Here is a 13,380-nt window from a genome sequence, read left to right on the forward strand (position 1 = left end):
GTTTTAATAGGTATGAAATTTTAGTTCTAGAAGATGAAAAAAGTTCTGGAGATGGATGGATGGTAGTGGTGGATGCACAACTATATGAATGTACTTAATGCCACTGAACTGTATACTGAAAATGGTAAATTTTATGTGTTGTATATTTTAACAAAAAAACCCAGTCCTATAAACAACCACACGCAACTCACACCCCACAACTCTGCCAGGTACTGTTTCCTCACCCTGAACCACAGCCATTAATACCTAAGACCTTTCTTATTTTGAATGACTCCTTCCATTGGTTGCAAACAGAAGGCAGAGAAATAGGCATCTCGGGAAGCCGCCGGGCCCTGGAACACCCCCCACCCTTCCAGCGGCCGCCCTGAGGGCGGGGCTCCACTGGATTGGCCGAGGAGAAGCCCCTCCCTACCTCATTTTAAAGTGATGGTCAAGGTCGCAGCGCTGCAGCACCTGCGTGCAGTGCTCTGTGAACGGGCAGGTCACCAGCAGCTTGTTGAGGAGCTTGTTGACCAAGATGCTTGATTTCTTGCAGTGCTGCAGGATCACAGGCTTGCGATCCACAGGGCAGAAGTCCTTCTCCACCAGGAAGTTAGTGAGGCAGAGTGTGCAATAGGTGTGTCCGCAGGGAGTGTCCAGAGGGTCCAGCAGAGCTTGCAGGCAGATGTGGCAAATGAGGTCATCATCCACTTCTTCCGTGTAGGTGTAGAAGTGGTTTTCCTCAGGGGCGTGGGCTTGGCCACACACCACACACAGGGGTGTAGGGCCGGCATCTGGGTCCTCAGCAGGGTCCAGCTGGTTCATGGTTGACTGGGAGGGGGCAGGGCAGTGTGACAGGAAACCGACCCAGGAAAACGATGTATCCTCTGGAGAGAATCAAGATCTTCTAGGAGCCATCCACAAACCTGAAAGAGAACAAGACTGCTCATCTTGGTTATGGATGTGAGGTGGTGCTGCCAGTGGACAGAAGTGAGCAGTGACTCAGAAGGCCAGGGCTGAGTGCCCACTCAGGTGACTGACATGACCTGGGGCCAGCAGCCTTGCCTCCTTATGCCTCAGTTTAACCACCTATCCCAGCAGGAATAATATTTCCCTTTAACGTCCTCATGTTGGTGTAGTGAAAATTATTGGGGTAAGATCTGGGAAATGCCCAGAAATACACCCTATGAAATGTAATTTGTTAATAAAATAGCCCAGTGATTTATAAAATTCTCTGTCAGAGCAGGACAAGAAGAAAACCAGTTAACGCTCTGATGGCTTTCTCATATCTGTCTTACTACTGTTCTCCAAAACTCAGAAAATATAGGACCTCAGAGTCTTCAGCTAAATCATCTGAAAAGAAATGAGAGCTCTTTGGGCAGTTGTATTTTTACGATGACGAAAGCATTGTTTTCTCCTGTATGCGTTTCATTTACTCAGTCATGTAGTGGTAAAGTGGGTTCTGGAGCCACACTGCCTCCGCCAATCCCACCACCACTGTGCGCCAATGATTTACGCCTCGGTTTTCATGTCTGTAAAGTGGGGATAATAATAGACTACCTCAGAGGGTTGTTGTGAGGATTAAATGAAATATGAGGCATAAAGCTCTTAGAATTATGCCTGGAATATAGTAAGTGCCCAATAAATATTAACTATTTTTACATGTATTTGTTACTGAAGTCCTTTGGTCTCCAGTCTAGCTCAATTGGCCTGGAAACTGAAAGCTGTAGTTCCTCTAAGGGGTCTTTTTGCTTTGTTCTCATAGTTCTCTTTCATTCAATTATATATATATATTTTCAAACTAGCAGAATATTATCATACTACGTATTTTCCTTTAGTATCAGAGTTTAAAATGGAGTTTTCAACATGCCTGATTAACATCTAGGAAGTCTCCTGATCAGTCAGTAAACATATTTTTTGGCCTTCAGTCATTTTTATTAATGAGCTGCAGTAATGTGAGATGAGTAACAATGATAATCATAAACATCTCTTTTCAAAAAACATTTTTTGAGCGCCAACCTTGAGCTAGGTAATGAGTTGGCTATGGGAGAGACTTTCAAGAGCGCTTTAAAGGACATGCCTGCCCTCATGGAGTCCCCTCCGGAGGAGGTGGACATGAACACAGTAATGAGAAGCCCGGGTAAGCAGTGCAAACAGAGGTCACCGCTAGGGGACTCTGGGTCAATGCTCATGACAACAAAGAATCCTGCAATACCCCAGCCCCCAACTCAACTTTCTTCTTTTCTGAAAGTAAATAAAATAACTTTAAGCTTTCCACAGGAACATAAGGACACATGAATAACCTAACAGGAAACTAGCCACGTTTGGAAACAGCACAGCAGTCATAAACTGCCTTGCAGTTTTTTCTTTTCCAAATAAAGTCCGAGGTTGTTTGTACAAACATACCCTTATCTCAAAAAGAAAATACATTGACTTCAAACTTTCACTGAGTCAGCTTCATGTTTACATTTCTGTACTGCAGTAATATGGCTTGAAGAACGCTCTGGTCAAGAGGTAGAAGTAAAGTACCCCGAATGTGAAACATTTAGAAATCATAGCATTTTATTTAGCATCAAAAGAGACCACAGGCAGCTAAGGTAGAGGGTGCAGGAGGGGGTGAAGTTGTTTCTAGTCCAATTTCATGGAAACCTACACAGCTGCTCTTTGTCCTCAAGGCTGATAGAAGGTACTGGCACCACACAGGAAATGCTTTAAGTGGCATGAAAAACAGTTGAAAAATAAACACAAAAATGGAAATGGGCCACCCAAAGGTTATCATCTGCTATAGGAAAAGAACTTTGAACTAAAGCTCTAGATCTTTAGACCTATACGAGTTGGGTCAAATACTCCCACGTGTTCTTTCTTGTTGTGCAGTACTGGAGACTGATTGGAATGCAGGTGATAGCTCTGGTTGGACCAGTGGAAAAACAATGTTACATTTCTAGGCCATTCCCTTGTTGGTGAAAAGGTGGAGTTGGACCAGATTTTTGGTTTTCACTCTGCTCTGGAAGGTGTGTCAGTTGCCTCAGGGTCTTCCAGGGAAGGGAAGGGGGGATGGTGGGCTGTGTCCACTTTTCCACTCCACCCAGACCCAGCTCCACTTTTATTTCATATGTTAGATTCCTCATAATATTTGGTTCAAAGGACTGTGGCTTAAGTTTAAAATAAAAGCAAACCATCAGACTAGATACTATGAAATCCCTTTCAGAAATAGAGTTCTATATATCTGTGCTAATAAAGTGGAGGTGTTTTATTTTGGGGTGGTTGGCTTTTGGGAAAATCTTTTTTTTCTTTTTTTTTTTTTGCGGTATGCGGGCCTCTCACTGTTGTGGCCTCTCCCGTTGCGGAGCACAGGCTCCGGACGTGCAGGCCTGGTGGCCATGGCTCACGGACTTAGTTGCTCCGCGGCATGTGGGATCTTCCCGGACCAGGGCACGAACCCGTGTCCCCTGCGTCGGCAGGCGGATTCTCAACCACTGCACCACCAGGGAAGCCCTCTTTTTCTTTATAACAGCTTTTTGAGTATGCCACGCACCATGTGCCAGGCACTATGCTGGGGCCTTATATATATTGTTATTTAATCCTTACAAATCCCCAGGGATTTTGTTTTGTTTTTAATTTAACAGATGAGGAAACTGAGGTGCAGGAGGTAAGTAACTTGTCAGTTGCACCAAAAAAGAAACAAACCAGCAAGGGCTCCTGACTCCTTACTGCTCTTCACCATTTTGCCACTTTTCTCCCAGCATCTTTTTTGATTATGACCAGTCAGAATCCCAAAATGTAACTAACTAAATAAAAGAGCCCCAGGAAATTAGAAGGTTAAAAATCTCTTTAGGCCACACTGCAGATGGGTTTTCCCAAGATCTCTGAATAAAAAGATTCTTTGACTTTACTGAGTGTTAAAATGCCTGACATGGGATGAGTGAATTGGGGCAAGCAAAAACGGCAGGTTTTAGCTCCAACGCTAATTTGTTTTTGTTTTCTTTCTTTTTTATCTGAGACCAATTTGAATTCCCTAGCAATTGTCCCTATAAGAAAACCAGATTCTTCACATAATATTAATGTAAACACTGCTGTATATATTTTTCAACTTCGCTTCAGACTAAATAAAGCTTATATGAATAGACAAAGATTAAAAGAGAACTGGCTGACAAAACAGTTTGGGCTCTAAAGAAAGAACTAGGGAGACTTAAAAAAAATGATTCATATCATTTACCTGACGTTTCCAGTTTACATCTTATAAGCATGTATGATGTATCATGTTTTTAGACATATATGTGCCTTGCTGATGAACTGAGAAGAAATTATCAAAAATCATTAAGGCCTAAAAGGTAAACTCTTTTCTCCCCTAAAAGTGAGTGAGAAGGCCTATCCATCCACATAAGTCAATGTGTCAGCTGTCAGCACTCATCACTCTGATCCTGGCTGGGGTAAGGCAAGAGAGCTGCAGGGTGGCTTTTTTGCAGTTTGGAGTGAGAAAGAGCAGGAAGTAGATTGCCTCCTTGGGTGTGTGGTTTGGGGTGGAACTCTTATTCTGTCTTGATACAATGCTGTTGTGACTTAGGAACCATTTTTCCTCCTTCTCCTCTTATGTGGGGTGGAAGAGACACCCAAGGGGACTTTTATTTCCCACTGGTTTATCTTGCCTGAAATCTGTCCAGAACTTTTTCTACCTAACTTTCAAATTCTAAATGTTTGTGGCTTGTCAACAAAGATACATTTCATAGCAAACGTGAATCAGCACCATCCGCAGCCAAGAGGGTCATTAGAGGTCATAGGTACACTGTCGCCTGCACTGGAAAATTCAATAGACTGAAGACTTCATATCCTTAAGAACAGGCTTCAGGAGGGAGATTAAGAGGTATAAACTTCCAGCTACAAAATGAAGGAGTCAGGGGGTGAAATAATATAATCAATAATAATGTGTAGTATCTTCATATGGTGACATATCATAACTAGATTACCATGGTGATCATCTTGTAATGTCTAGAAATATCAAGTCACTATGCAGTGTACCAGGAACTAACATGGTGCTGTAGGACAATCATACTTCAACAAACAAACAAACTCAGAGAAAAGGAGATCAGATTTATGGTTACCAGAGTCGGGGGGAAAGGGGGATGGGTCAGGGTGGTCAAAAGATACAAATTTCCAGTTATAGGATGAATAAGCACTAGGGATGTAATGTACAACATGATTAATAAAGTCAACACTGCCATATGTTATATATTAAAGAGAGTAAATCCTAAGAATTCTCATCACAAGGAAAACAATTTTTTCCTTTACTTTATATGAGATGATGAGTGTTCACTAAACTTACTGTGGTAATCATTTCATGATGTATGTATGTCAAATTATAATGCTGTATACTTTATACAGTACTGTATGTCAATTATATCTCAATAAAACTGGATGATAAAAAAGCACACACACAAAAGAACAGCCTTTGGGATATAGCCTATTTGGAAGTAGAAAAAATTTTGTATGAGATAACCTACCAGAACAATGCGGTCCCTGGTGGCTACTGTCCCACTAAGTTTCCTTTAAATGCATACTGCCTTTATAGAAAATGGTTATCTGATGTAGTCAGAATAATCCATATACTCCACTTCGGAAAAGTGCTGGATAAACATGTCATCTGGCATGCTGCACTGACAATTTCACATTTTCCTTCTACTGAAAGGTCAAGACAGGACTCTAAAGCATCTCTTGAATAGTTGCATGAGTCACATGCGCTATTCAAACAATAGTAATGGGACCTCACAATATTAAAAAGAATGTATCCTTGTAGTCAAATGGCAGTGTGTCCTGCATTGGTACTTTACCCTTGACAAACACGAATCATGGTAGCCAGAAACTTTTTGGGTTAAAAGGGAGCCTTGAGAGATGGTCCTTAGATGAAATAGGCCTTTATTACTTTATAAAATAGATCATCCTGCCTTTGGATAGCTCTAATCTCCTAGGGAGGGAAAGTCCATATATTGACCAAAAATTTGCCTCCCTGGAACTCACCCCACCCCCTCATGGGTGCCATTTAGAATATGTCTAATTCCTTAAATCCCTCAATTATATGAAGACAGACCCCAAGTCCTCCCCTAGGTTCAGTAGCCTTAGGGAAATCTGACATTCCTTCAGGTTTTTTTCAGACTCCAAGAGGCTGACCACACTCTTCTGCAAGCTCCCAACTTAACAGTGTCCTTCCTACAATGTATGATGGATAGCATCCAGGACAGAATGAAGTGGGAATAACCAACTGCTCCCACAGCCAAAGACTGTATCTGCCTTCTTGGTGGCAATACACGCCTTGGCTGTTGCTGCAGTCCTGACAGGGCTGAGCACAGGACACTGCCCTGAGGCCTGAAGGAATCTATTAGCATCTCCTGGCCACAGAGGGAAAAAAAAATTAAGGGTAATAAAGTAGAGAAGTAGATACTTTTAAAAGCAAAAGCAAGGGCTAGGAACCGTTTAGAAAATGCAAAGATATTTAGTGGCATTAGTTAGATTTATATGAACAGAATAAAGTCCTTAATGGCTAAACAGTTCCAGTATTAGAATTCTCAGCGTATAATCTGATCTGAAGAACGGATGGTATTTGGGGAATTTGGGGCTCTCCCATTTGTTCATAAGCATTCCTTTATTTTGACAACTCTTGTTGTTCTAAAATATCCTGACATATGTAACACAGAAGAAATGGAAATCATTTAAACAAATGGTAAATCAGAGACAATTTTTCCTATCCAGAGCATAAACACTGATGAGCTTTCACTGAAATTCACTAATAAATAAAAAAATTAAAATAGTGGCAGGCCAAGGGCAGCTGACGGAGGAGTGGGCGATGGATAAACTAGAAATCCTGAAGCTCCAGATGCTCTTTGAGAAGGAAAGTGTGTGAGAAGCCTTATTAGTCAGGCACTTTGGACCATTAGCATTCTCCCCTTATCCGTCAGAAAGCCTTGCTTCTGGAAAATTCTTACTTAGCCTATGACAAACAGTGTCAGAAAAAAATCCACTGAAGACATTCCTAAATAACAGATACTTTTATCCTATCAGCACTATGTGGTCCGTGTTGCAGCCTAAGGCAAAAGGAAATGTGAGTACTGATATACATGTTTTTGTGTATTTTTTAATGGTTAATTTTTCCCCAGATCATTAAGACAGCTGAAAAAATGTGGGAAACATGAAAAATATGTATATTAAATGTACAACATTATTTTAAGTTTAAATATTTTACTTATACTAAAACCAAAATTTTTTTCCCATAGTTTCATTTTCCTGGCTTTAAAGGAAGCAAGCCCATCAATACTATTTTCAAAATCTACCTCTTTGCCTGTCTGATTTTCAGTTGAGGAAATTGCCATGTTTGACAATTTCTTTTGATTAAGTGATAATCTTAAATAACCTTTGGATAACTTGAGCTACCAATCCTTGTCTTTATTTAAATTCTGATCACCATGGATTCTTTTTGCATTAATTTTACTTTTTAAAAATAACACATTAAAATATTATTTATAGTGATTACTAAGGTTTTTTTTGGTGCCCTCTTAAAATATGCACCCTAAGGTGAGTGCCGCATTTGCCTCACCTACTCATAGGCCTGTCACTGTTATTTTTAGAGACTCAGGTAGAGAGAGTAGGGTGTTGAGGCTGTGGTTAGGACGCAGATCAGCTTCCAACACCTCCTGTGGGCCTCAATCTTTTCCTTGCACCGCCCTGGTTCCCAGCCAGGTGCAACAGCAGAAGTGGAGAATTACAACCTTGTCACAGGTGTGCCACTAAATTTTAACCAAGGTCTAAACTGACTGCTCTAACTGATTGTTATACTTGATAGAGGCACCAGGTGAGCCGTTTGCTAAAGGGCTCATGAGGCAAGAGGAAGAACTGGCTTCAAATGAGAGGAAGAAAGTGTAACCTAGAGCCAGGTCCCCAAAATGATCACAAAACTATTGGATCCTGAAAGAGCTTTGTTCTGTGAGTGTATAAGAGAGCCCAGTCAAGTGATAGAAACCATTCTCTAAAGCAAGGACACTCTGTGGACTGTGGCTATACAAACAGCATGAGATTCTGCCCTACTGTAGTCAGTGTGCTTCATAATTTTTGCTGACTTATTTAATGTTCCAAATCTTTGAATCCCTTCAACCAACCTTCATGTTTTACAGTGTGTCTCAAACACGTAAAGACTAAGAATCCCTTAGTCTTTCCCTTCAAGAAACTAAGCTTGTGGGGATGGGGGGAGGGATAAACTAGGAGGTTGGGATTAACATATACACACTGCTATATATAAAATAGATAACCAACAAGGATCTACCGTATAGCACAGGGAACTATATTTAATATTTTCTAATAACCTATAAGGGAAGAGAATCTGAAGAAGAATATATATATTACTGAATTGCTGTGCTGTATACCTGAAACTAACACGATATTGTAAATCAACTATACTTCAATTAAAAATTTTTTTAAAAATCCAACATGAATTAGCCATTAAAACAAAACTGAGCTTAAGGATTTTCTGTTGTTGATGATACTTTAAAATCTGGATGAAGCTCTGCAGGGCAGAAAGGCTGCAGAGTTGGTTTCAAACTGGTCACTAAGGCCACACCTCAGTGCAGAGATCACAGTCACAGTCAGGAACACCGTCTGGGACCATGAAGACCAGAAATACACCCACAGAAGAATAGGGTGGACTAGTGCCAATGAAGTCTTCACACCAGTGGCCTCGTTTCTCTTTCTAAAATGATTATCTAGCAGGCATGTTTGTCTAACCACTGCCATAGCTCTGGCTTCAACTCCTAAATTAGATTATTGGGGGAAAGTAATTGCCAAAGTTAGGGCAAACTCTATCTTCCTCTATTAAACAAAGTAAATTACAGTTACCTTTTAAATTATAGATAAATTATGTGAGACTGGGAGGTATCAAAGTGCCATCAACTTTTTTATAAATGCCAACTGTGAACTAAGGTGTATAAGAGGATGAAGAAATGCTCTGTGGGCTATTCCTTAGCTTATAGACAACATATGTAATAGGGAGAAATTAGTGCTTTAGTGACCTGAATAAAAATAGTCACACATGGGATAAAAATCGTCTTTGAACCAAGAGCCTAGGTGGGAAGTGGAGGCTGGGAAGGCAGGGGCGCCATATGCATTGCAGAGGACAGACAGAGGAAACAGAGGGAGGGCGGGTGCGTATGGGCTGCTGCAAAGGTCAAGGTTAGCTCTGCTCCTACTTAATATCTAAATCAGTGGTCTCTGAGAGAGTGAGCAATTCATTAACGCTGTCTGTGAATGACACTAGTCTGCATAGTGTTGCCAACACTAGAAAAGACAGAAAAAATATATATAAATGGTCTTTAAAGAAGTTGAAATATGGTCAGGAAATGAAAGAACTGAACTAAAAGGAGACAATGTAATATATCTGGAGTCAATAACTGAGAACATAGATGTTCAGAAAGTGGGATAAACAAGGGAAGTGTTAAGTGAGAAGAGTCCCGGGTGGCAAGCCAATTAGATGCAAGTTTTAGAAGTTAGTGATGGACTTTCACAAGCCCGAGGAGCTTTGCCTCTCTTGACAGATTTTACTGTCTTTCCCCTGGGGTGTCATGGCACACCTTTAAAACTTGGGTTTGTTTGTAAGAACTCTGGCCCAGAAGAGATATCCTTCCAGTTCCTGGTCTACCAACACAGTGAAATGGAGCAGACCCCCTGCCAATAACAAAAATGAAAGTAGAGTATTTTGCATTGACCAAGGGCTCTGTTCATGCAGCTAGTTGCCATAGAGTCCTGGGCAGTGCTGATGTCAGAGGAGAAGCATGGTAAAGAAGCAGCTGGTCTTCTACCACTCAAGGCTGAAAAACATGCTCAGAAAACGCTTATGTTTTTTTTTTAAACAGATAACCAAGCTTTAAGGAAGAAAGGACAAGGTGGAAGAAGGTATTTGTTTTGTTTTGTTTTTTGCGGTATGCGGGCCTCTCACCGCTGCGGCCTCTCCCGTTGCGGAGCACAGGCTCCGGATGCGCAGGCTCAGCGGCCATGGCTCACGGGCCCAGCCACTCCGCGGCATGTGGGATCTTCCCGGACCGGGGCACGAACCCGTGTCCCCTGCATCAGCAGGCGGACTCCCAACCACTGCGCCACCAGGGAAGGTATTTGAATTCTCAACATTTTTCTACTGTTTCAATTCTACAGGTGTTCACGTATCATCTATTACCTGCCTGACATTTGTCTGCGTTTCTGTGGGAGTTCCCATAGCAATTCAATTTCATCCTCAATGAGTTAAAGTCTATTATGAAAATGGAGCTTACATATAGAAAAAAAAAAAGTTAAAACACTGCAAGAGAATCCACAATGAGTATGGTCCTCCAAAATAGGAGCCAGGAATGCAAGTGTGGAGGGAAAGGATTAAGAGAGCAGTGTAGTCTGGCCCAGAACAGTCAAGGAAAGTTCATGGAACATATGGTCCTCAGGGAGGATCATGAAAGATAAATGGGATTTAGGCAACTGGGAAGAAGTCCAGGTGGGAGGAACAACCTGAGCAAATTCCTCAATCAAGGAAGAGGAAGAGGAATCCACTCACTGGTGTCTGATGTTCCCACGTGATGATCTGTATTTGAGATTTTAAAATTATTTAGAAGTCACAGGATTTTGAGTTGGGTAATGATCTTAGATTCTCACTAAGTGCAAGAATCCTCTTTACAACATCCCAGACAGATGACCTATCAGCGTCTGTCTGAAACAGCTCCAGTGATGGGGAGCTCCTCAGTTTGCCAACAGCTGAATGCCTCCCTCTTGTTAGTATGACCTTTGGCTCTTGTTCCACCTTTCAGTGTAACATAGATCACATTCATTCCCTCAAAACATGACAGCCCCCCAAATTAAAGACAGCATTGTGGTTTCTCTCGTCTTTTTGTCTCTGGTTCTTCCAGTTGTCTTTCTGGGTAGTCCAGGTAGTGGTAAAGTGTCCACCCAGGATGCCCTCTAGTTTGTTAAGGTCCCTTTGAAAACATGGCTCCTGGAAGTGAAAACTTGTGGTTTGGGCTCAGGGTTCAGTGGAATAATCACTTCCTTAACCAGGATACTACTTGTCTATCAAAGCAACCTAAAATGACCTTTACTGATTTGCTTTTGTAGATAAAGTACACTATTGACTAAAAAAATTCAGTAGGTCTTTAGAATATAAAACACTTAACTATTGTACTTTGAACAGAGGAATAAATAATGGTAGTGGTGAAGGCTGCCAATTCTCACTCTCCTTGCTGGATTCTGCACAATATTTCAGCCTCTAAGTGGACAAGGAATTTCTCTATAAGTAGTGGGAGGGGCCTATGTGTAGGAATGTCTCCCCAAAAGATATACCCATATCCTAACCCCCAGAACTTGTGAATGTGACTTTATTAGAAAAAGTCTTTGATGATGTAATTAAGCTAAAGGTCTTGAAATGAGATCATCCTGGATTATCTGATTTATCCTAAATCCAATGACAAGTGTCTTTTTAGGAGACAGAAGAAAAGACACAGATACAGAGGAGAGGGTGATGTGAAGACAGAGATAGAGACTGGAGGGACGCAGCCACAAGCCTGGAACACCTGGAGGCACCAGAAGCTGGAAGAGGCAAAGAAGGATTCTTTCCTGGAGCTTCCAGAGGAGGCAAGGCCTTGCCAACACCTTGATTTCAAACTTCTGGCCTCCAGAACTGTGAGAAAATAAATATGTGCTGTTTTAAGATGCCAAGTTTAATTCGTTACAGCAGCAGTATGAAGTGAATACAGGGTCTCTGTATTTCCAGGGGTATTCCCCAGGAATGGGGTACACATTCCGCAGGATACTCTCCAACGCTTGTCTACACGGTTTAGGGTTTAGGGACAATATGCTGAGTGGCAGCCACTTAGATAGCTACATACTTAGGGATAGCAGTTCTGCCCCGGTATAAAAACCTAATAATTTTCTTTTAATCCATTGTTAAGTTAGAACACAGATGTCTTCAGAGATGACTGTTGAACCAAATTTGCTAGGGCCCCAAAGGGGAAAAAAGACTACAGGTAGAATAGCTGAGTTTGTATGTGTTCTGTGGAAGACATAATACAAGCATAATGATAATAATGAATGAGGAGCTGGAAAACACCAGATGACTCATGTATTAACATGAGTATGCAGAAGCCTAAGCACTCAGCGTAGTATTCAAACAGGCCATGCAACTGACAGAAGTAGTCATAAGCAAGTTATGTAAATCATCTCAACAAATAGCAATGACATATTTAGTGCTCACCATCACATGTGTGCTGTTGTCATGCTCTGCACCAAGCAAATTCTTGGACAGTTTCCACTCTGCTGTTGGTGAAGTCATTTATGTCCTTGTGACCAATGCACCAAACACAAGAAGTGACTAAGAGTTATTGGAAAATAATGGTGGAATTTAAGTCCACAATTTCAAGTCACATATTAGTGATACTAAAAAAAAAAGTCTCTGGTTAATTGGGACAGAACCTAACCACCGTTAGGAGTGTTATTGTCAATCTACCATGTCAAGGAGCATGGCTCCCTGGAACAGGGGGGAGAAATTCTTCTAGAAAGGCAGACACAGAAGGGCAGGGGTGAAGAGAACAGGAATAGAGAGAGAAGCACAGAAACTAAAAATCTCAAATTTGGAGGTCATCTTGTCTACCCTCTACCTGAATCCCAGGAATCCCTTCTCTCCTCTCCTTTTAGAATATAATATAAAATAAAACATAATGATTATTACTATTTAATGAGCAGTTCACTAAGTGCAAGATACTATGCTGGGTACTCTTCATGTATTTTCTCATTTAATCTTTAGAATGATCCTATGAGATCAGTGATTATAGTCTTTATTTTACAGATGAGCGGTACATGCTGCTAAAGAAACACAAATCTTTGTCACTCATTCATTCAGCAAACATGTACCAGGTACTAAATATACCAAAAAACAATCACCTTCAGTGACAGGGAACTCAGTGCCCTAAAAGGCAAACTACTGGATTGTTGGACAACTCGAATTTTTGGAAAGTTCTTCCTTATATTGATCTGAAATATATCTGTGGGTAACTAAGCAACAGGTCACTGTGGTGTCCTCATGTCCCTTAGAACAAAATAAGAGGAAAAGATGAATGTAAAAAGTTTATAGGGGACAACCAACATTTTCTGGTTTTGATTTCAGCTCAGTGCAGTTTTTGTGCTTTGCAATTTGTACGGCTTTCATGTAAACCTTTGTTCTTTGGAGATAATAGATGGTTAAATCCTATTAACCCAGAAAGAGTGATGTAGTCTTCCTTCCAAATGGTTTTGAAAAGCCCTTAATACTTTGGAGGCCGTGTCAGAGGACAATAAATTTGCCACCCACATAAAAGTGAGTCTATGTGTTGCCAGCACAGAAATATTAAGAATAGTTAT

The 13,380-nt window shown here is 41.1% G+C and overlaps 1 protein-coding gene across 3 annotated transcripts in view; it reads right to left on the bottom strand.

The window, feature by feature from the left end:
- LNX1 (ligand of numb-protein X 1) overlaps nt 1-13,380 on the bottom strand; it is a 207,519-nt gene that overhangs the window by 126,509 nt on the left and 67,630 nt on the right. For all 3 annotated transcript variants that reach the window (XM_067036080.1, XM_059067628.2, XM_067036079.1), the window contains exon 3: nt 413-905. In XM_067036080.1, the coding sequence (XP_066892181.1) occupies nt 413-804 (392 nt within the window). In that variant the 5' untranslated portion in view covers nt 805-905. The remainder of the gene's footprint in view (nt 1-412; nt 906-13,380) is intronic.

The sequence above is a fragment of the Kogia breviceps genome, chromosome 6 (genome assembly GCF_026419965.1).
Source record: "Kogia breviceps isolate mKogBre1 chromosome 6, mKogBre1 haplotype 1, whole genome shotgun sequence".
In the NCBI taxonomy this organism is placed as follows: Eukaryota; Metazoa; Chordata; class Mammalia; order Artiodactyla; family Physeteridae; genus Kogia; species Kogia breviceps.